This window comes from Epinephelus fuscoguttatus, linkage group LG4 (genome assembly GCF_011397635.1).
Source record: "Epinephelus fuscoguttatus linkage group LG4, E.fuscoguttatus.final_Chr_v1".
In the NCBI taxonomy this organism is placed as follows: Eukaryota; Metazoa; Chordata; class Actinopteri; order Perciformes; family Serranidae; genus Epinephelus; species Epinephelus fuscoguttatus.
This window is the reverse complement of record NC_064755.1, coordinates 1,492,888-1,517,246: the sequence shown is the minus strand read 5'-3', so window position 1 is coordinate 1,517,246 and position 24,359 is coordinate 1,492,888. Positions and strand designations below refer to the sequence as shown.

The window sequence follows — 24,359 nt, the reverse complement described above, 5'->3', positions numbered from 1 at the left end:
ATTCTTCAGAAACCCAAAGTACACCCAGACCTCAGACTTTGTGCGTTTAGTTGGGGGGAAAATGTCCTGAGTGCTGCTATCACCACCTTCCGCCATGTTTTCATTCTTTGTGTTTACACATGCTACGCATTCACGCAGCGCCTGCATCACGAGACTTGAATGAGGCTGTTGTTACATATCCTGATAACCCACCGCGATAATGCAAGTGCTGGAGAGGTTAGAAGCCACTAAAAGCTTATCAAAGAAATTCCCCTGTGAAAACATCAATGAAATCACATGATAGAGAAGGAAAACAAAATGGGTAAGGAAAGAAGAAACAGAGGATGAGAGAGATTCCATGAGCATGAACATGAGCATGAACATGAGCTCCTGAATATTTTTGCTTTTTTGGATGTTTTAAAGTGAGATAAACTACTATTCTTCTAAGAGCTGGAAGAAAACAGAAGAGAAAACCGTTGTTTTTAAAAAAAAATCTACCAAGAAGGAAAAAAAAAACAGCAAAAACCTCAGAAAACAGTGATAGACTGGAAAACAACGGAACCAACTGCCAAACTGACAGTTAGCCTAACTGTCCAACCAGCAACAAAAAAAAGGTCAAGCAAAGAGGAGGAAAACAGCTGAAGACGCAAGTGAGTGAAACCATCAGAAAGAAAATATAACATTTAAAAAGAGGAAACAAAAAATTGCTGAACACTAAATAAACTTAAGCTAGCATAACACAGCTAGCTGTAAACAAGACCCTTAGCAACTGTTGCCAAGGAATTTAAATAGCAGCAGTTCAACAGCAGCAGAGCCTGATGGAGTCCACCAAAGGCTGCACAGAGGCTGTTCCTCTCATCTATCCTCCTGATGTAACCAATGAGACTGCCAGGAAGGCATTTAAACAAAAACTGCTAAAAGAAAGACCAGAAACCCTGTTTTCTGATCTTTACAAGACTGGGGAGGTCAGCAACCTGATCCTCTTCACAGACCAGCCGCTAGCATGGCACTCTGCCATCAGTGCCCACTACCCCTCTGTCAAAAAAGAGGGAATCTGTAACGGCTGGAAAATAAAAATAAAAGAAGCAGAGGATTCAGATACTTTCATGATGACAGTAAACTTATACAAGAATGGGACTATCATAGTGCAGGGGAACCTCAAACTGTTTGAGATGGACTTCCTCCTCATAAAGGAAAGAGCCCAGCAGGAGAGATCTAGCTCCACTGACAGTTCCCAGGTCCCAGCTCCCAGCTGCCTAACTACTGAGCAGCCCCCTGAAGAGAAGGAGCCCACCAGCCCAGAGCAGGTCCAGGACCCCCAGCTGAACCGCACCATCACCGAACTGAAGGTGAAATTCACAGAGCTGGAGAGAGAACTTGTACAACTGAGAGAGCTGATCAGCCAACAGCCATGCCAGCCCACCACAGCTCAGCCTGATCCCTGTACCATCAGCACAGAGCTGGGCATGCTGAGGCAGGACAGGGACAGCTGCAGGAGAGAGCTGAGCCTGCTCAGGACTGAGATCAGAGAGCTGCATCAGGACAGAGAGCAGCGTCTAGCAGCACTGACAGCTCTGACAGAGGAGGTGAAGGAGCTCAGAGGAGAGAGAGAGGAGCACAGGAAAGAACTTGCCTCTCTCTCAAAGGAGGTGGAGGAGCTCAGAGGAGAGAGAGAGGAGCACAGGAGAGAACTTACCTCTCTGTCAAAGGAGGTGGAGGAGCTCAGAGGAGAGAGAGAGGAGCACAGCAGAGCACTCACCACTCTGTCAGAACAGCCTCAGGAGAGAGGTGGAGCTACAGGACCTGGATGAAAACTAGACCACAACCAGGACCCTGTGAGCAGCCAGGACCCACCAATCCAAGAACCTACCTCCACCCCCAGCTCCACATCCAGCCCACAGACCAGCACCTCCTCATTCCACCAGACCAGCACAACAGAGAGAAGACAGACATTGTCCTCCTCATCGACTCCAATGGAAAATTCCTAAATGAAAAGAAACTTTTCCCCACCCACAAAGTGGCTAAAATCTGGTGTCCAAACACCCACCAAGCCATAGACCTGCTGTCAGAGGAGCGGCTTGGATCTCCGAGTCACATCATCATCCACACTGGCACCAATGATCATGGAGCCAGCAGGAGAGGGTGTCAGAGTCACTTAAGAGAGTGACAGAGAAAGCCTCCACCACCTTCCCAACAGCAGAGTGGTCATATCCACTCTGCTCCCAAGGAAAGACTTCCACCCTGACACCATCCACAGGATCAACAGCAGCCTGTCCAGAGACTGTGCACGGAGACCCAATGTCCACCTAGCCCACCACCCCACCCTGGACATCAGCTGTCTCTACGACCACGTCCATCTGTTTAAAAGCACAGTCCCCATCTTCGCCCAAACACTGAAAAGCGCTCTCAACAGAGACAAATCCACGGCCCGCAGAAAGAGCACATCAGCCCACAACCCCCACAGAACACCAAGACATCCTCAACCAACATCCAGACCAACACAATGGAGACAAGACCACCCTCAGCCCCACCCACATCATGTCCAAATCAGACCCCACAAAGGCAACCATGATCCCCCTCAAGCCAGACCACAGTCACTCCTGTCCCTAGGGGCCCCACCCCAACCACAGCGACAAGAGCCACACTCTGGCCCACTGAGTTATGCCCAGGTGGTCCGGAGAGCAGCAGAACCAACCTTAACCACCCCCCCCCCCCACACAATGAACTGAGGGACATTCAGCAGATGCTCAGCCTGCTTTGCTCTCATCTGATTGGACAGGTACCACAATAGACACTGTATGAATTATTATTAGAGTATTTCTTGTGCTCATACAGTTTTTTAAAAAAAAAAGGACATTTACATTGTACATAAGTATTGATTATTTAATATACCAGTTATTGATTTGTTACCTTTTATAATATGTCATGTAGATACTCTTAAATTATTTTCTTTGACTTAGTAGTTTATCTCATTTTGATCACCAAATGCAGCCTTTTGAGTTTTAAATGAAATCTAAATCTTTTGTCATCTCTTGTTTGAATGTTCAGGGTCTGAGATCTTCTGCTCTTGGCCTTAAGAGCAGGACCTCAGACTTTATTAGAGAGTTAGAAAATGCAGATGTGTTTATATTGCAAGAGACTTGGTGTAGAGGAGATGTCTCCACTGGTTGTCCCTCAGGCTACATGGAGATAATGTCCCCGTCCACCAAACTAAAGGGAGTAACACAAGGAAGGGATTCAGGGGGAATGCTGATCTGGTATAAGGCAAACCTTGTACAATACATTGAATTAATCAAAAAAGGAGAATTTTCAATTTGGCTCAAAATCAAAAAGACCTTATCACCACAGATAAAGATGTATTCCTGTGTGCAGCATATATCCCCATCACAATCCCCTTATTTTAATGAAGACAGTTTCTCCATTCTCAAGATGAGATTAGTTACTTCCAGGCCCAGGGAAGTGTACTGATCTGTGGAGACCTGAATGCCAGGACTGGTACAGAACCAGACTTTATCAGCACACAGGAGACAAACATATACCTGGTCAAGTCAGCATCCCCTCCCTTCACAATCCAAGAAACAACTTTGACAAAACTGTCAATAAAAGTGGGCAGCAACTGTTACAGCTCTGCCGAACATTGGGTCTGTACATGGTTAACGGTAGTTTCGAGGGGACTCATTCGGTCTTTACACTCATAGCTCTCCTCTTGGCAACAGCACAGTAGACTATGGCATCACCGACCTAGACCCCTTCTACCTGAGAGCATTTACAGTCAGCCCCTTAACCCCCTTATCAGACCATAGTAAAATCACACTCTACATTAAAACGACAGCACACGACCCTCACACAGTAGAACCCTGCAATCTGACCTACAGAAAACAACCTTATAAATGGACAAACAAAAGCAAAGACGAATACCAGACAGCAATGAAAAATCCAGTCTTTCAATCCCATTTAGACTGTTTTCTTTCCACCTCGTATCCCCTCAATCAGGACGGCCTCAGACAGGCTGTACAGGACATCTACAACATATTTGACCATGTGGCAGACTTATCCAGTCTGAAAAAGCGCCAGCACCACAGACCAAAAGACCCGACCAATGACGAGTGGTTTGACACAGAATGCAGACAACTGAGAAAAACTCTCAGAAATGTGTCAAATCAAAAACACAGACAACCTGACAACCCTGAGCTCCGCCTCCAGTACTGGGAAACACAGAGTATACAGAAAAACACTCAGAACTAAAAAAGAACAGCATGTGAGGCATCAGTTACAAATAATTGAAGAGTCCATTGACTCTAGTGACTTCTGGAAGAAATGGCACTCTTTCAGCAAACCACAAAAAGAAGAATTGGCTATTCAAAATGGTGACATCTGGAAAAATCACTTTGAAAGTCTGTATACTGCTGTTCCCCTGAATTCTGCCCAAAACAATCTCCTCAACAAATTACAAATTTTAGAATCAGTCATTAAAGACAACCAGAACCCCCTAGACTACCAAATTACTGAAGCAGAGCTGCTGGCTAAAATCCAGGCACTGCAGCCAAAGAAAGCCAGCGGTCCTGATGGCATTTTAAATGAAATGCTAAAATTTGATGACCATAAATTTAACATTGCCATATTAAAATTATTTAACCTTATTCTGGGTGTCGGACATTTCCCTGACCTCTGGAGTGAAGGAATCCTCACACCAATCTTTAAAAGTGGAAACAAATTCGACCCAAACAATTACCGAGGCATCTGTGTCAGCAGCAACCTGGGGAAGTTGTTCTGCAGCATCCTAAACAGCCGACTGCAAGACTTCCTCAGAGAACATGATGTCCTGAGCAAGAGCCATATTGGATTCACACCCAAACATAGAACAACAGACAATATATACACCCTTCACACCCTCATTAATAAAGACTTCCAAAACAAGAGGAAAATCTTCTCTTGTTTTGTAGACTTCAAAAAAGCATTCGACTCAATTTGGCATGATGGACTGTTCTTAAAATTAATTGAGAAGGGTGTAGGGGGGAAGGTCTATGACATCATCAAAACCATATACAGTCATATGAAATGTGCTGTTAAAATTAACAACATGGAAACAGATTTCTTCCCCCAGAGTAGAGGAGTAAAACAGGGCTGCAGTCTCAGTCCCACCCTCTTCAACATTTATATCGATGAATTGGCCAAATCACTAGAACTATCTGACATCCCTGGTCTCACTCTGTCTGACACACAGGTTAAATGCCTACTGTTTGCAGATGATCTCATATTGCTGGCTCCATCAAATGAAGCACTACAACAGCAACTGGATCATCTGCAAACCTTCTGTCAGACCTGGGCCCTGACAGTTAATCTGGACAAAACCAAAATTATGATATTCCAGAAACGACCCAGGGGTCAGGGAGACCAAACCAGGTTTTTCCTGGGCTCTCATGAGGTGGAGCACACACGACTACACATACTTAGGTTTACACATCACGTCCACGGGAAACTTTAACCTGGCTGTTGATGATCTCAGAGAGAAGGGAAGAAGGGCTTTCTATGCTATAAAGAAATCTTCAAACATTAATATGCCTATTAGAATCTGGCTCAAAATATTCAAATCTATAATTGAACCAATTATTCTGTATGGTAGTGAGGTGTGGGGTCCTCTTGCAAATCAAGATTTTGAAAAATGGGACAAACACCCCATCGAAATCCTGCATACAGAGATTTGCAAGAGCATCCTCAGAGTGCACAGGAACACTAACAACGGGTGCCGAGCTGAGCTAGGCCAATTCCCCCTTTTAATTAGAATTCAAAAAAGAGCCATCAAATTTTATAAACACCTTAAAACAAGTGACCCCAACTCCTACCACTACAAAGCTCTGCAATGCCAAGAGGAGAACATGGAGAAGAGCCCCCTCAGCCAGCTAGTCCTGAGGCTCAGCTCCTCTAACAACACAAGACCTCAGCACAGCCCTCACACAATCTGGACCCACCAAATTATAGAGAAACAAAAAGAACATTACATTAACTATTGGACATCGACCACAAAACGCAAAGCAAACTTCAGTGTTATTTGGCTCTAAATAGACAGTACACGGTGGCAGAATATCTGAGCACCGTGACTGATGAGAAACTGAGGAAGACTTTGACCATGTACAGACTCAGTGACCACAGCTTGGCCATAGAGACGGGCAGACACAGACAGACCTGGCTGCCCAGAGAGGACAGGTTGTGTGAGCTCTGTCCACACAGACAAGTGGAGACAGAGACACACTTCCTGTTGCACTGCGGCAAGTATGAACACATCAGAGCCGACTTCCTCTCAAAAATAAAACATAAAGTCACTGACTTTGATTCTCTGCCTGATCAAACTAAAATGCAACACATCCTTGGAGAGAACAGAGTCAGCAGCTTAGCAGCAGCAACATATGTCAGGTTATGCCACAGCCTGAGGGACAACCATCACAACACCTGACACACCTGTCTATATTTACAGTCCTTGTAACTCACAATCTACATTTTTCTTTATTCATTTTTTTTTCTATATTATATATTGGTGTATTGTATTGTAGATTGGTGTATTTTGTATTATATATCATATATTTAATCTTTTTTTTTATATAGTTTTCTGACTTACTTTTATTATTGTACTTTATTTGTAAATTTTAATGTCTTTGGCAATATTGTTAATCTACAGTCATGCCAATAAAGCTTATTGAATTGAAATTGAATTGAGAAAAATCAAGACAAAACAAATAATAATCATCAATCTGAATAAAATCATCCTGATATTGAGCTGTGTTAGAATTTAACAGCTGCGCAAAAATATACCTAGTCTCCCTCTTTAAAAAACAAGAATGAAAATCCCTCAAACACCATGAAGTGTGGACATGATAGGCTACTTTCCACATTTCCAGCAGCAAAGCTGTCAATAATCTTTAACAGGGATCATTTCCTCCGACAAAAAATAAAATGTTGGCACTAATTAATGGTGCTATTAAGTGTCCGCAAATGATCAGTTTCTTTCTTATGAAGGGGTGGGATGAAATTTCAACTTCTTTCCACTCCTTTTTGAACAATCTTTTCATTGTCTGTTGTTGTTCTTTCTTTTCTTTTTTAATGTTCAAAATAAACTTTCAAATCAAAATCAATCAAATGAATGAAACTTCCCGTCATGACTGGGCTATATTTCTGTCAGCGGAGTCATTTTTTTCCGAACAGCTGATTGGCCAGTGGGTGGTGCTTGTTATAGGATCAGATTCAACCCTGAACTTACGCCAGGGCCACACCGGACGCGGAAGCGCTGCAAATAGCCTCGAAGCAAAGCCAGTTTCCTTTCGGCACCCATGTTAACCGATTGTGTCATCCACACCAGCCACGCAGCGCAGCTCTGTGGCCGGCGCTGCAGCGATTGTTTCGGCGTCTGGTCTATTTTCTGCGCAAGCCGCAAGCGAATGTGTCAGGCCGGGCAGGAAAATAGGCTAGACATATTAGTCAGTGGGATCTTAACAGAGCACGAGAGAGATGAACATACACAAACACACACACACATCCACTAACACACACACACACACACACACACACACACACACACACACAAGAAAGAAAGAAAGAAAGAAAGAAAGAAAGAAAGAAAGAAAGAAAGAGAGAGAGAGAGAGAGAGAGAGAGAGAGAGAGAGAGAGCCAGCTTGCGTGAGAATTTCGGTGCGCTGCGCTTTGCAGCACTTCGCTGGCAATATGGCCCTGGCGTTACCCTGCTCCGAAGCAGGATAGCCGTTCAGAGTAAGTTACCATGGTGATCTACTCCGATAAGAACTGAACAGGCTTCGTGAGACCAAAAACCCAGGGTTAACCCTGAAGTTACCTCGCTAAGACATTAATCCTGCTTAGTGATGCAGGCCCTAGGTTTTTCATCTATGTTGTTCACTGTTGCCTCTGCTTTCCAATATATAAAGTATGGCAATCCTGTATATATATATATATATATATATATATATATATATATATATATATATATATATATATATATATATATATATATGTATTTTTTATAAGACAGTCAGCTGATGGCTTGCTCACTTCCAGACACTGAGATACCTCCAGACACACCCGCTGGTGCTATCGGCCAGTGGGATGGCTCGATCAGCTGAGCCCAGGTAGACCAGCCCCTACATTACGCCGCTCCTAGCAGTATGGCAAAGGGTTGCCGGCGAGTGAGAAATGAGCCAGAAGTCCTCTGCGTATTCGGCCTACCACGGCACTTTACACTGCTCAAAGTCCCTGTGGAACATCATCCATCCGGCCACCAGCCTCACCTCAGAGATTCCGCCACGGATATCAAGGGATCCTATGGAGCCTCCATGCCCAAAACAACGCCAAAGCATTACGGCATTCACACACACGGTCCCGTGAGTTGGCAAAAGCCGGGGGTTACTTTCCGTTTCAGTATTCTTTATTTGGAACATGCAGGCTGGGCTGTTTTGAAACTGAACTTAGTCAAAGCGAACAGTGGATTTTCTTTACCTCCTTGTTTACGGGAAAACCTGGGGTGGAGTTTTCTTTTGTTTAGCAATCTGTGTGGATTGAACTGAATTGAACTGTGATATGTTATTTGGAAATCTCGGAGTGGAGTTTTTTGTTTGAACTGGATTGAACTGACTGAACGGAATGACATTTCTTTTCTTTGGTGAAAAAAATATATACTTTCTTGAAACTGATTACTGTTGTATTTGAATTTTTGAAAACTGAGTATAATTCTTTTGTTCTACAGAAACCAGGTAAAAACGATTTAATTTTGGTGTTAAGGGACCTGTTTTATGGGTTTTATGGTTTCTTTGTGGGGTTTGACTGAGTAAAAGAAAAATATTTGTTTCATGTGTCAAACTGCTACAAAAGATATTGGCCTATTTTGTTTGTTGAAGACAAGAAGATGATATTGAATTTGTTTACATTTCGTGCTGCTGAACCACCGATATGCTTTTTGGATACTATTTAAATAAAAAACAAACCTTATGGGACAACTTGGATGCATTCTTTTTTTTTTTTTTCCTTTCTTAATGCTTTGCAAAGTATCAGATTGGACTTGGTTTCAAAATAAAGGACTCGTATCGGATCGGATGCAAAAAAAATGTGACCAGGACATCCCTACTTGTAACATAATTGTACCGTTAGCTGAAGTTCACGTTACCATGTGTAAGTTAATGTTAAAGTATGCAGTTGGCATAACTGCAATAATGCGGTGGTTAACACGTTAGTCATCTTGGTGTGCTGATGGCTCAAAAGCCAGCATCTGAAATGTAGTTTTTTCAACTTAGTTAATGTCACACCACGCAAACCTGTTACTGATTAATGTTTAGTATTCTCCCAGCTAAACAGGCATAAAAATGGGTCAGGGGTGAAAAAAGTGAGAAGGATACGAGACCCGGCACCTGCTAGGAGGTCCCGGGGTTATGCTCCTCGATTGTTTTTTTTGGTGGAAAAATGAGCTTCCAAATGCTCATATCTGATTTCTTTTAGATTTACTCTAGTGGTGGTAACATGCAGAATTATAAGATTGCACAAAAACAAAAATATGAATGTATAATTAAGTGCAAATAAAGCATCTTTACATGTTCACATATGTTGTATAGGAGATGAGACCAGGGGCGGACTGGGACACAAATTAAAGCCGGGACATTCAGGCGCACCGGCCCACACGTTTCTACCTATAATCCTCTATATGCTTGTACACACTATACAAACGCTGTCCTCAGAATCAACTCCATAAGAAAATCAGCAGTTATTGTTTAATTCCAGACTATACAATAAATGCAATAATGAATTGGCCACAAATGGCTATGTGCTTATTATTTAACTCAAAATAGGAGCATATGACTCTACCCTAATGCATCTAATTTTATGCACAATACAACTGTCTGCCCTGTCCTGCCCAGCCCTGCTCTTGTATTACATAACCCCAGTTTATATCTCAATGGCTCACAGCCATGAACTAAGGAGGTATAAATTGGGCAATAGGCCCAATAGTCAAGTTTAGGTCAACTTATTACTACAACAAAAAAATCCCACCTAGTACTACTAAAAAGGTTTTCCTTTGGCTAAAATGTAATGCATAGTAGGCTATGCCTTCACATTGCACCTGTCATATTTCTGGTCTCATCCTCCTCATCACGACTGGAGTTAGTCTGTTCCTCAGCTTCATTGTCCTTGGGACTGGGAGCACCACTTAAAGTTAATTACATGCATTCACAGGAAAAAAAGCAAACACATATTTTCTTTTGGTACAGGTTTAAATTATAATGACTTACAATACCTAGTAGGCTAGTTGGCCTCTTGAAACAGACACCTAGAAGAAATATGCAATTTGCCAAAGCCAACCTTGCACATTACATACTCACGAACGTTAGCTAACGTTAATACACCTGCTATAATGGCACTGTCGGCTCCAGCTCCATCTCCGTCATTAGTAACACCAGCAGCCTCAGCCCGTCAACCAACGCCGCGGCCAAACAGGTTGGTTATTTTGGAGAACTTTGCCGCCTCTTCTTGTACAGAAGTTTTTTTATTCAAGTTTTTTCCGTGCCACCCTTTCTTGTTTTACCAACTTTATCTGTATTTTCTGTCTACAGTCAAACTAGCCTGCTCTGCCATGAGTAATGGCTGATGACTGCAGCTGAGCCAATCAGAGTTCACGAAAAACGAGACCCTCTTTCATATTGGAGGAGGCCGCTCTTATCTCCTCCTTCAAGCATCAAAACACAAGATTGCCACCTACGTTCCCTCTGAACATCTCACAGCAAACAACATGGGAGGGACACGCATTACAGTACTGACAGCTAGCAACTAGCTTGACATTCACTAGTCTCACCGAGCCAGCCCCACTGGCCCACTTGGTGACCGCCCATCGGGATTTGTCCCAAACGTCCCGGTGGCCAATCCGCCATTGGACAAGACGGACAACTTCCCTAATGAAATGCCTGCGAGTATATGTTCGCTACATCTTTTTTCTCTGGCTTCGCTCCACAATGGCGAATTTCGCCGAAAGGTGAGTGATTTTCGTGCCTGGCTAAACTGAGTAACATTTAGTAAGTGTGTTAATGATAATGTTCTTTGGTTAACCCTATGGGCCCGAAGACGCATAGTGCGTCCAAATTCACACCTGTTGTTCTCTATTGATTTTCTCTGCGACCATGCGTCATATAGAGAAGCCACGCACATCACGTGAAGCAGCGGAATTGTAGCTTTCCGAGAAGACCACTTGTCGGTAGTCCAATGTTTTCACAGCGAAAAACAATGATAAATTTACACTAAAATGATGTATACCAGAGCTTTCAAACAGCTCTGCACACATATTACTCTTGGATGGATTACTCGCGAACGCAGACTCGCACAGAAATACCACACATATCACATGAAAGTGCAGGATCAGAGCTTTCCAGTGATACCACACATATCATTGTGCTGTCATCCCATCACACAGATCAAGTGTCTACTAAATAAAAACCTGACGAATTTCTTTACAACCCATTACACAGATCTTGTTATCAGTCACTTCATATAGTGAGGAACATTGTATCTTACCATGTCTTAGGCTTGCGTGTGTTTCTCCCTGTCTATCCACATTTGTAGTCCGGCTTTCAAGATGCAAATATCTCCATATTGCCCAGTTGACACTCCATCAAACTTTGTATGACAAAACCAGCCACTTCACCTTTGCGCACCCAGACAACTGCAGCCTAATTATGCATGCATGACAGGGCCGTAGTCACCATATACATTGAGGGGGACATGTGCCCCCCCACCAATGCCCAAAAGGTCCCCCCAATATATAACTGAAACTGAAAAACAAATATTAACTTGGAGGACATCATTGCACTTGGTTGACTATTTTTCTATGATCTTAGATGTAAATATTGCATGTTTATTTCAAATGAAACACATTTTTGACTTGTGAATGAGTCAATGGAATTTCTTGTAATAATGAAAAAATACTGGCAATCATGTCCGCCTGGCACAAACCACATGTTTTGGACAGCTGTGAAGTGACAGAATGTCCCAGCATCATGGTTCTTATATTGCCAGATTGCAGAGAGTCTCCCCTCTTCATATATGGCAGAATATGTCATTTTCCAACTTGCTATGGTGAGATACATGTAAAAAATGTAAGAATTTAGTCATATGGATTTGTTTTTTTCCATTGATATAAAAATTAATATAAAATACAGGCACATAGCAGGACATGTAATGATGGTGAATCTGGTTAGCCCAGATTGTCCTGAAAAAAACAAGATCAAAAAACAAGATAGCATCTGTATGTAGCCTTTATAATGACTGTGATATGAGCTTAAAAGTAAAGGCAGTAAAAATACCCCAAAAAGGCCTAGGGTCCATAGGGTTAAGTCAGTGTTTGTAGACTATTTTTGCACTCAGGTCCTGTTCATTTCAATGTTGATGACAATTATCAAAAACATCTGTTAGAATGATTCCTTCTTTATCTTTCAGATAAGGTAACAATACTGAGTGCTGTATCACTTCATATTCACCCACACAAAGTCACAGCAGTAAGTAATAGTTACTTTTCTGTTGCTGTTAAGTGTAAAACAGCACTTTTTTACATCTAAACTGAGGGAATAGTGTATTTCAGATTTTCAATGTATTGAATACACCACAAAGGTCGTGGACGTTAACGCACAATTTATTCAAGGACTGTTGCGTACGGAAATGGTGATTAGACCCCATTTGGTTGTCTCATTAGGCCCTTTTACACTGCCAGATTTTCCGCGAATATTGGGCCATTTTGCCGGCCAGCTGCGAGCGTTTAGACACACAGAGGTGGAATGGCGAGTTGATCCGAGGTGCCCAATTTTCCGCCTCGTAGGGTAGTCAGATTGGCGGAATCCTTTTAGTTTAAAAAGACAGAGGCAGCCTTCCACAACGGGAAGGGGCTGTTGAAGACTTGTGGGAGGAGCAAGTGCGAGCCACTGGTGGTAGATAAACAGGAAACAGGTGATAGCAGGAATTAGCAAGCAGAAATATACTCAGATAAGGTCGGAGGTCTATAACTGCACATATATATGTGCAGTTATAGACCTCCAACCTTAACTGAGTACATTTCATTTCCTTTCAATATTAAGATTATTTAGAAAAGTGTTTGAAGCATTTTTGGGGTTGTTTAATTGATTATTTTGTTTTTTGAAGTGACTCTGCACGATGCAACTGCAACAGTGCGCAGCAACAGTTGACAATTCAGTTGCTATTCACTGAACAGAGCATGCAGAGTACCGTCTACGAAGATGTCGAAGCTGGCATATCCCTCAGAAGAAGGGGAAGCAAAAAAAAAAAAAGGTTTAAGAGGCAAACAAACAAGCTCAAGGTAAGGTCAAGTAAAGCACTGTTTATCACTTACAAGAATGGGTGATTAGGTTAGTGCGTGCAATATGTGTTTTTGCACTGTCTGAAATTTTTATGGTGTTTCAAATGATTATGGTGAAACCTATCATTCAGGAAGGTTGTTACGTCCTTCATTTTCAATACAATTCATGGAAAAAATTAAAAGCAGCGTTGGTTGGGATGCACAACATATGTGGTTCATATTTCTTGATAGTGTCTAACAATAAAAGGGTCAAAAACTACCTGCTCCATACTGTGAAGGTCAGAATATGAACAGTATGAAAGGATCTTTTAGAGGTTTTCGCAAAGGCCCAGTTGGGGTAGCCACAGGTTTGAAGTGATGATTCAGTGTCCTGATAACTCCCAGCTTGTGCTCCAGTGGGTGGTGAGCTCAAACAGTAGGTATTGGTCCATGTGTGTAGGTTTTCTATATACCTCAATGTTAAGGTTTCTGTCCTCTTCAATGTGTACTGCACAGTCTAAGGGTAGACAGTCTCCTCTGACATCCTCCCATGTGAATTTAATGTTAGGGTCCACTGTATTAATGTTGTAATGTTCCGTGAAGGTTTCCACTTCCTCAGTTCTGATTTTGACCCAGGTGCCGTCCACATACCTGGACCAGTGGCTAGGAGCAGTTCCTGTAAAGGTGGTCAGAGCTCTCTTCTCCACATCTTCCATGTAAAGATTGGCCACTATAGGGGACACCGGTGAGCCCATAGCACAGCCGTGCTTTTGTTAGTAGAAACCCTCGCTGTACTTGAAGCAGGTGGTGGTCAAACAAAGATCCAGCAGGTCACAAATGTGGTCTGGGGTGAAGTTGGTCCTGTCTGGACGGGAGCTGTCTTGCAGCAAATGTTTCCTCACTGTCTTAAGTGCTTCTTTGGTGGGAATGCAAGTGAAAACTACAGTGACTCATACGATACCATAGTTTCGTCAGAGTCTAGAGTTATCTCTCTGGTCTTGTTGGTAAAATCCTGAGAGCTCCTTACATGGTGTGGAGTGTTGCCAACCAGGGGAGCTAGGATCATAGCTAGGTGTTTGGAGATGTTGTACATGACCAAGTTGATGCTGCTGATGATGGGTCTTAGTGGTGCTCCTTCCTTGTGTATCTTGGGTAGTCCACAGATGCATGGGATGGCCTCACCAGGGTACAGTCGATAAGACAGTGGTCTGTCAATGATTTTGTCCTTTTCCAGTTTTTGTAGATAATCTATGACCACCTTTTTGTAGCCACTGGTGGGATCACGCCTCAGTGTTTCGTATGTGGCTGTGTCGCTGAGCAGAGCAGTGATTTTGGCATGGTAGTCTGCTGTCTTCAGCACCACTGTGCATCTTCCTTTGTCTGCAGACAAGATGGTGATGTTCCAGTCTTTCCTCAGTGATGCCAGGGCCTTCATTTCTTCAATGGTGAGGTTGGAAGTTGGTGTTTTTGCTCCAGAGAGAGCGGCTGATACTTTTAGTCTCAGTTGTTCTGCCTCTGTGTCTGCCAGCTTATTTCTGATGACTGACTCTGTTGCTGTGATAAGATCTACCACCGGTATCTGTTCTGGTGTTACGGCAAAGTTCAGTCCCTTGGCCAGTACACGCTCTTCCGGTTGGGTGAGCTCTCTCTCCAACAAGTTTTTCACCCACTTCTCATGTCCGGATGTGCTGTGTTGTGATCCTTGTTTCTCCAGGTCAGTACGTCTGTTCTATTGGAGAAGTTATGACGAGACTGTAGTGTCAGGAACTTTCTTGTCTGTCGTTCCTTGCCTTTGGAGTGTTGCAAGGTCTTTGCCTTCTCAACAAACTTGGAGACATTTTCCAGGACTTCCCTGGGTAGAAGTGGTGTCAGTTCCAACATCTGTTCTGTCTTGGATTTAAGTGCATCAATGTTGAAGTGACTCTGTCTCTCTATCTCGTTGAGTAGCTGGTTTTGAGCCCTCTGAAGGATAGTCGTAGCCCTGTGTCCTTTCATGGTGGAACCCAAGCGTAGGCTGTTAGGGATGATCCTGTGTTGTCTGCATCTCAGATTGAAACGCAGGTGGTTCCTGTAATCAGGAACATTAGTCCTATTTAATTTTTTTTACAGGTTAGCATACTTTAGAGTTTGAACTTTTGTTTTAAGAATTCTTTTCAGCATTTAAGTTGTTTCCACCTTACATGGCTTGTTACAAATTACTATTTAAAGAATAAATATAAAATCTTACTATAATCTTTTGTTGCATTTCTTTTTCTTCCGTTAGATGGGCAGTAGATATTATATGTAATACTTCACGTTTGGAGTTGTCTAGTGGTCAAGCAGGGTGTCATTTTAAAATTTTCAACACTAAGCAGCATTCAGACAGATAGTAACGGTAAAAAAGGCAAGTACAGTTAGTTACAGGGGTTAAAGCAAGAAAAAAAATTTGTGCCTGAAATGTGGAGCACAGAAGATTTGTGTGCCTGAAATCTGAAATCTTTTCTGGAGCGGGGGGCTTGGTGTTGCGGTCACAAAATGAAGAAATAGAAATGTATGTGTTGCAAATGAACGTGTTTATTATCAAAACGAACAAAAAGATTATAGCTTTAGTAGTTACTTTTCAGATTAAACTTTTATAGCATAATGAGTTTATAAATAAAGATTAAACTTTCAGTGGTTACCAGACTTTTTGACTTATAGCTCCTACATCTCTTTTTTGCCTTGGTGCTATTTATTTTTAGAAGCTAAATCATTTAGGCTGTTTGCAAAATTGTATCGCGTTTGATGTGAATTAAACAGGCAGTTACGTCGAAATTTCGCTTCTGGGCAAGCACGTCATCATTGAAATGGATCATATAATGCTGTGGTGGTGACTTTAAAACTTCAGCATAGAGGATTTTTATTGCAACTTTTGTTTCTGTCTGGTTTCTGTTACTTTACCTTCAAAATTACCACTGGCTTACCGGAGCCTCTCCCGCTCCGTCTGTGCTCTGTGTCTCAATGTGGCATGATGTGAAAGCATGGACAGGTGTCAGTGTTGATTGGCTATCACTTGTGCCGTATAACTAATCAGAGGGGGCTGTAGGCAGGACATTGTTACAAAGCCCAGTGCAGTGGGGACTGCAGGCAGGGAGCGAGACGGTTGTATCAGAGCCAAAGGAGCGAGTTTTAAAATACATTCATTTGATTGGTTACTGATGAAAAAACGTCCAATGCCCATTATGGTAAACAGTAGGTTGTGTTTACTCGCACACTGTGCGCCTAAATCATTTTCCTGGTTCACACATTCTCCTGGCTATGCACAAGTAACCCCCCATCAGTAAATAAATGTCCATTTTATGGCATGATGGACAGGCATACATCAGGTAGGTGGCCACAGCGCTTTCTCTCCAGGTCTGTCGGCATTTCGCGGCACCTCCCACACACACACATCATGAGGGTCCAGCAGTGGATCCTGGGACGGGTAGAGCACCTGATGTGACTGATCTCAGGTCAAAAATGTAGGATGGGTCATTCTGCAACACAGCCCGGATCATCTGATGAGATACGCTGAGGTCCATGCTCCCAATCAAGGCCTGCAATGCAATGCAGATTGTCATTGTTACAGAGTTATAATATAATATTGTGGGTGTTGGGAATCTTTGGGACAAAGTCAAACTTGACTATTGTCCCAAAGATTTATTTAGAAAGGTCATGACTAAACTTGACCATTATTATAAAAAAATTGTTTTATCCTTTATAATATTTGAAAAGTAAATTTAAAAATTACAAAACAGTTCAAACTACACTATCACCACTGCACTCTTGTCTTCTGACGCAGTGTTCCAATGATATCAAGTCAAAACACAGAAAAAGAGGATTGCAGTCAGAGGCTCAATGTTAAAAAAAAAAAAGATTTCTTTACTCCATTTCTGCAGAAATTGTATGTTTTGAAAATTACAAAGGCATATACAGCACAAAGGTGTCTTGCTGCGAGTTTTGTTATTTCTATGTAGTACTTTTACATTTTTTTACATTTGTATTGTGCTGCTTTCTATCAGTCATCTGCCTCTTAGTTACAATACACATCCTGTGTTTTGCTGCTGAGGTAAGGTACAACAGATGGAGCACATATTGAACGCATTCAAAAAACACCTTTTGTAACAGAAATCACCCTTCTATATATAAATGTGTGTGTGTCTGAGTTTGAAGTTTACATCAGAACAAAAAAATAAAAGTAATAATATACATACATCCTCATAAGCGATCTGCTCTGCTTGGAGAGCCTGTATCCGCTGCAGGTCCTCCGGTTCCAGCTGTAGTTTTGACTGTAAACCGTGGCCGGATACCCGTCCTCTACCTCTTCCTCCTCTCCCACCTCGACCCCCTAGTCCGCGGCCTCGAGCACGACCTCGGCCCGTGTACGTGCTCGGAGCCGGGGACCCTGACGTGCTGTCATGTGAACTCTAAAAATAAAATTAAAAAACGATTCATATATAGAGTCATCCACAAAAACAACGTTTATCTAACAAGTGATAGACATCATTGTTATTGTTAGCTTTTCCTTGTTATCCCGGTGGTAAAAGAGCTAACATTAGCTGTTTACTCATAGCATTACATTGTTATGACATGACACTTGTAACTTTACCTATATAACGTGCTAAAATGCTAGCTTGGTAACGTTAGTTGTGGACACTGAAGTGAGTAATAAGAGCCACGTTTGTTTCAACATGCCCTGTAATAACTTTACAGTTTGTCATAGTTACCTGTGAGTCTGACGTTGTTGAAATTTGTAGCTAAGTGATAGCGTTGCTCTTGGTGTAAGTCGGTCCTCACTCTCCTCCCAAAACTCACGCTGTGCCGTCTCCTTCTCCCACCTGAGGAGGTGTGTCAGTAGGCGGCAGAAAGGGGAGGGCGAAACAGCTCAGAGGGGAGGACGCATGACGTCAGACGGAGCACAGGAGGGAGGGGGAAGAGTATGGAGGAGATGCAACTTTCAAATCTCCAACACTGTAGACTTATTATCACTTAAATAGGGGGGTTCCCACATCTCTTGTAAGAATCCTGTTTTGTTGGTATGCACACCAGTCAATGTATGTGAAATGGGGTGATTTTACATCTGCTCCATTCAGTGTATGCAATGGAGTTAGGCAGGGGAGCATTTTATCTCCCTTTCTTTTTAATATTTACATGAACGAGTTATCCAACCAGCTAAACAGCTGTAGAACAGGCTGTATGGTTGGTGACACCATTATCAACCACCTGATGTACGCAGATGATCTGGTTATCCTGTGTCCATATAGCGCTGGCCTTCAACAGTTACTAAGAGTGTGCTCTCAATATGGCTCTGACTTTGATATTAAATATAATGGAAAAAAGAGTAATATTATGATAGTCAGAAGCAAGGAAGACAATAAATCGTCATTTCCTGCCTTCTCTCTCTCTGGTACTGTCCTCAAAATATGTGAAGCGGTTAAATACTAAAGACATTATCTAACTGGTGACCTGTCTGATGATAGGGACATTCAAAGACAACACCGAATGATGTATGCACAGGCTAATATGTTGAAGCGCAAATTTAGTATGTGCTCATTGTCTGTGAAGACCACTCTTTTTAAAACTTTTTGCACCCCAATGTATACTCCCCACTTGTGGCGGTGCTACAAAAGTAGCAGTATGTAGAAACTCAAGGTGGCATATGATGATGGCATGAGGATGCTGCTTAAAGTGCCAAGAAGGAGCAGTGCAAGCCAAATGTTTGTCAGTGCTGGTGTATCTACATGTCCTGCTGTACTCAGGAATCTCATGTACAGTTGTATGTGTAGGATATCTGAGTCACCAAACAGCATAATTTCAGTGCTTGCAAATCCTACCATAAGTACGGTTAGGTTCACCTCAAGGCTTTGGAACCATTGGCGTTTTAGTTTATATGCAAATATTTGATATTTTTGTATCTGTCTGTCCTTTTATTGTGTCTTGTATTTTTATTGTACAGTACTATGGACTGCCTCTATGTCCAGAATAAAGTGTAGAAATTGAAATAGGATCATTATAAAAAAAAAAAAATCCACCCCCTGTACTAGGGCTGGGCAGTATATCTTTTTTTTTTACAATATATTAATATATTTTCAAGCAAGATATAGATTTACACAATACCATTTATATCAATATAGTTGTGCCACACAACTCATACCAGTGTTCATCCCTCCTCTCTCACACTCTCCGCACAGCTCCGCTCCACTCACTCACAGTTTCTCCATCAACACTCAGAGAGAAACAGAGCTGCTACTCTGTTTTATCAGTCTGTTAATTAGTCTACAGTGCAACATCGGTCTATATGTTGCACAAGCTACGCTAAATCAGTCTGTGAGATGAATGAAGTTACTGCAATAGCACATGTATAATACTGTGGGCCTTTCCCCCTACAACTTTTAGCCGCGTACAGGCAAGCCATGCTGTGCCGGTTTGTCTTTCTGTTATTAGTTTAGACGCGCGGTGCCACACTGAGCCGTGCACCTACTCCTTCTCTAGAGTAGGTCCAAAAGCTGGGCCACCCGCACTCAAGCAGGTAGCGATGGCATCTAGCTGACAGCAGTGAACCCCAGACCACCCCTTCTCTCCCCTTCAAACAAGCTGTGTGTTGTGAGACTCTCCTCAACTCTGTCTGCCGGAGACCAGAGAGAAAAGTGTCTTTAAAAGTCTGTGTGTTTAGACTCACAAGTCAGTCTTTAGACGCTTTGCTTAAATAAAGACTGATGTCTTTCTCCCTGCTTTTGTGTTTAGATGGGTAGATACAATTTCAAAGTTTAAAAAAAACTCCCTACGTTATCCAGTAGAGAGCATACCTCACCTTCTCCATTTGCTGCAAAAATTCGGTAGCATATCAGGATATAAAATTAATTTATCAAAATCCTTGGTATTTCCATTAAATAATCTAGCAAAACAGGTCAATTACGAACATCTGCCCTTTAAAATTGAAAATGATAAATTTACTTATTTGGGAATAGAAATTGCAGGCTCAATCAAGGCTATTTTTCAATATAACTATAGGTCTATTTTAGATCGTACCACAACTGATTTGGATAGGTGGTCAAAACTTCCAGTCTCCCTGGCAGGACGAGTAAATACTGTGAAGATGACTATAATGCCCAGATTTTTATATTTATTCCAAATGTTTCCAATCTTTCTTCCAAAATCTTATTTTGCCCAGCTGGATCGCTTTATTTCTTCTTTCATATGGAATAAAAAACCTGCACGTATAAAGAAAGCAAGTTTGGAGAAAGCCAAATCTGAGGGTGGTCTGGGTTTGCCTAATTTGTTATTTTACTATTGGTCAGCCAATATAGCTAAATTGACATATTGGATTACCATGTTTGCAGACAAAGAAGGCCCAGTCTGGGCTGATATGGAATTGAGAGCTACACTCCCAGCCTCCCTGATTTCAATTTTAACTGCTCCTTTCCCACTAAATACCAGAGTACCTGTACTGAACATAAATTTGGTGGTCCAAAATTCAATTAAGATCTGGGGCCAGTTCAGAAAGCATTTTAATCTGACAAGTATATCTAGCTTCTCTCCGATAATGTTTAATCATCTTTTTGATCAGGCATTTGCAGTTTGGCATAGATGTGGTTTGGTCTATTTTCAAGATCTCTTTACCGAGGATAGCTTTATGTCATTTAAATTTTTGTGTGAAGACCATAATTTACCAAAATCTCATTACTTCAGGTACCTTCAGGTTTGGAGCTTCGCCTCTAAATATTTCTCGGGGTATCCGTCTCCACCCTCTAAGGATTCACTGTATTCAGTCCTTAATGTCAATCCATTTAATAAAGGAGCAATATCAAAAATATATGCATTAATTCTGAGTAACTGTCCTCGGATGGGATAAGGCCAGGGTGGAGTGGGAAAGAGACCTTGGAGAAGCGTTACCTGAAGAAACCTGGAATAATACCATACAACGTATACATACCTCCTCCCTTTGTATCAGACATGGCTTAATCCAATTTAAAATAGTCCACAGATTACATTATTCTAATGATAGATTATCCAAACTATACCCCAATGTTGCACCAGACTGTCCTAAATGTCAATACTCCCGTTTCCTTGGGACACATGTTTTGGTCATGTCCGTCTTTGCATAATTTCTGGTCTCCAATCTTTCATTCGCTTTCGCCGATACCAGGCAAAACACTGCGGCCTGAACCTTTTAACGGCCATCTTTGGTATAGTTAGGGACGAGTTGGAGTTGTCCCGACTACACAGAAATGCAATTGCCTATGCATTGTTGCATGCCCGTCGTCTGATATTACTGAACTGGAAGGGAAAGAATCCTCCCGTCTATATTCATTGGATCAGGGAGGTGATGTTGGGATTAGATTTAGAAAAAATTAGGTATACAGTATGTGGTCTGGAGGATAAGTATGAAAAAACGTGGTCACGGTTCATAACTCATATTAGGAGCCTGCCTTTCACCTGACCGCTCGTTGTCTCCCTTTGACTTCTGACTTATATTTTTAGATGCCCAAATTATGACAGGATCATTTGTACCTTGTTTTTTTTGTATCTTTTTCAGAAGGTCCAAAATGCTGGTATTATGACTGCAATATTCAAAGCAGACTAGTTTGAGTCTTTAGTGTGAGTGTATGTCTATTTTCTTTTCTTTTTTCTTGGTATTTGTATATTTATTTTCTTGCTTAGGTATTTATGTTTGGATACGGAATATATTCCTACAGATAGAAGGGACATGTATGCCTTTATTTATATGCACATGTGTATGAGTGCCTATCTGTTGCCTTTGACCTATGTATATGGTTGTGGGTGTGATTGTATGTTTGTAGTGGGGGATGCCACCTGGAGGGGGTGGGGGGGATGGGGGGTTTACAACTTTTGTAAGAAATGCTTAACCATTGATGTTAATGTTTTTGCTATGGATAAAATGATAAATAAAGTTGTCAAAAAAAAAAAAAAAACTCCCTACGTTGCAGAACCAATAGTAAATTCGCAGGGCGGCCCTTCAGTGGCTCACTGAACTCTTGTGCTCGTAAACATAGTACGACTGTGTTACAAGTTTTAAACAAAGTCGCTGTAAGTCCTTCATTTCCACAATCTTGATAAAACGGAGTTAAATCTCTTGGGATACATTTTCAATCTCTCTGTGTGTTTGTCTCCTTGCGGACGAGAAAAGGAGGGGCGCACATTTTCGGGAGGGCGTGTCCTTTTCAAAAATGCAAGAGGTGTTGCTTTGTTGCCGGCCATTTTCTCCGATGTCTTAAACACACTTTAGAAAGGAGTGTCCCCAGACTATCAGAAGGCAGAGATCTCTGATGGTCTGGTGGCGAGACTACTGTGTGTTCAGCTCTCAGTACTTTTGTAGCTTCTAACTCAATCTCTGGTTTGGAGTTTTGAGTTTCTCTCCTGCATCCTCTGTCTGTACTTTAGATATCTGCTTTATTCTACAGTTTCATGTTCGCCATCAGCTGTATTAGAAGTCGCTGCTCGAAATCTCAACATTTCCTTATTTTGCTGCTTCACAATTAAAGTTTTTACATGAAACAATAAGGGGGGACTTTTATTTTTAAAACTCTATAGGAATTAAAATATGTTTACTACAAATTAGCTTTTCTTCAATTAAAACAAGTCTAAAATTACGGCAGAGAGGAAGAGTACAAGCAGAATCAACCACAGTGAAATGTTAAATGAAGAGCTGCAGACAACAGGCTCTTACTGCACCTCTGCAAACAGCTCACCTCCAACAGGTAAACTTCTTTTACCTGCCCTGCTATGGAAAAACACATGCAGTCAAAATAACAGGGGATGTTAGCCATGGATCAGCTTGCAACTGAACATGTAGTCCACATCATAGAAATTACCGAGATATATATCGTCTATCGCAATTCAGCCTGAAAATATCTAGATATGAATCTTTGTCCATATCACCCAGCCCTACCCCGTACAGTTATCATGAACGATGAAATAAGCCAGAGATCAAAACTGTTTTTTTATACCAGGCTGTAACTATGTTTATTTTAGCTGTAAAGTTGGGCATTTTAACATGGTAGTCTATGGGGATTTGCTGTTTTGAAGCCAGCCTTAAGAGGCCAGTCGTTGAGTTGCAGTTTTTGGCACTTCTGCGTTGGCTTCACTTGTCAGCCCTGAAGGTTGCTGCTTGGTATGAGCGCATGTTTTCTGAAAGGAGGAGCAAGCAAAAGAGGGAGAGGATGGACTTTTCTAATTTTTGTAGACAGGCTGGGGACACATATTTTTGTTAGAAACCCATGATTAAGTGCATTTTGTATAATATGTGCCCTTTAATAGATACTTATCCATAATGCTTATGTTAAAACTGCTGAAATAAATAATTAAAAAAAGAATGTTAAGCCTTTGGTTAAATATCAATATAAGCCTCAAAAATCCAGTACTGTTTAGGTTCTTATTTAATTTTTGCAGCTATGGACACAAACTAATTATGCCTGGCGCAAAACTCTGTGAATTTTACTGTAAAGCAGCTACATGATGTGCTGATTTTACGACCAGCATTAGCTTCAAAAACTACAGGCCAGTTTACCTTAAGATGCCTCAGTTGCTCTTTCTGTTGATCAACACATTTTTCAAACTCCTCCAGAAGTCTCTCGAGTGCAAAGAGCTCTTGTCCAAGTTTCTTGATCTTATTTTGAGGAAATTCTCAATGTAGAGAGAAAAAAAAAACAATGACACACTTTAAGACACCCAAATTTTGCTCTGCATAGTAATAAAACAGAAAAAAAAAACGAATGTTACCAGATTTGTCTAATAAAAAAAAAAAAAAAAAAAATCACTGTGTCATACCAACTACTGAGAGATCCAGCAGGCGCTGTAAGGATGATATTCTGTCATGAATGTGGTGGCTGATGTCGTCCAACTCACTCATGGTGCTAAAAAAGGGACACACTCAATTCATTAAAGCTTTTTAAACAACATTAACACTTACATGGATAAAGTAGATGGTGAGAACTTTAACATTAGAAAATACAAGCTACTTCATACCTCCGGTTCATGTGGTAATATGAAACTGTACAGTTAAAACAAAGACAAATGGTTAAATAATATAAATTGATCA

General features: G+C 41.6%; 1 protein-coding gene across 3 annotated transcripts in view; it reads right to left on the bottom strand.

Moving 5' to 3' along the window:
- The window catches only part of ska1 (spindle and kinetochore associated complex subunit 1), a 97,624-nt gene that overhangs the window by 33,687 nt on the left and 39,578 nt on the right, over positions 1-24,359 (bottom strand). For all 3 annotated transcript variants that reach the window (XM_049574515.1, XM_049574516.1, XM_049574517.1), the window contains 2 exons: positions 24,089-24,174; positions 23,829-23,944 (listed from right to left, as the gene is read on the bottom strand). In XM_049574515.1, the coding sequence (XP_049430472.1) occupies positions 23,829-23,944; positions 24,089-24,170 (198 nt within the window). In that variant the 5' untranslated portion in view covers positions 24,171-24,174. The remainder of the gene's footprint in view (positions 1-23,828; positions 23,945-24,088; positions 24,175-24,359) is intronic.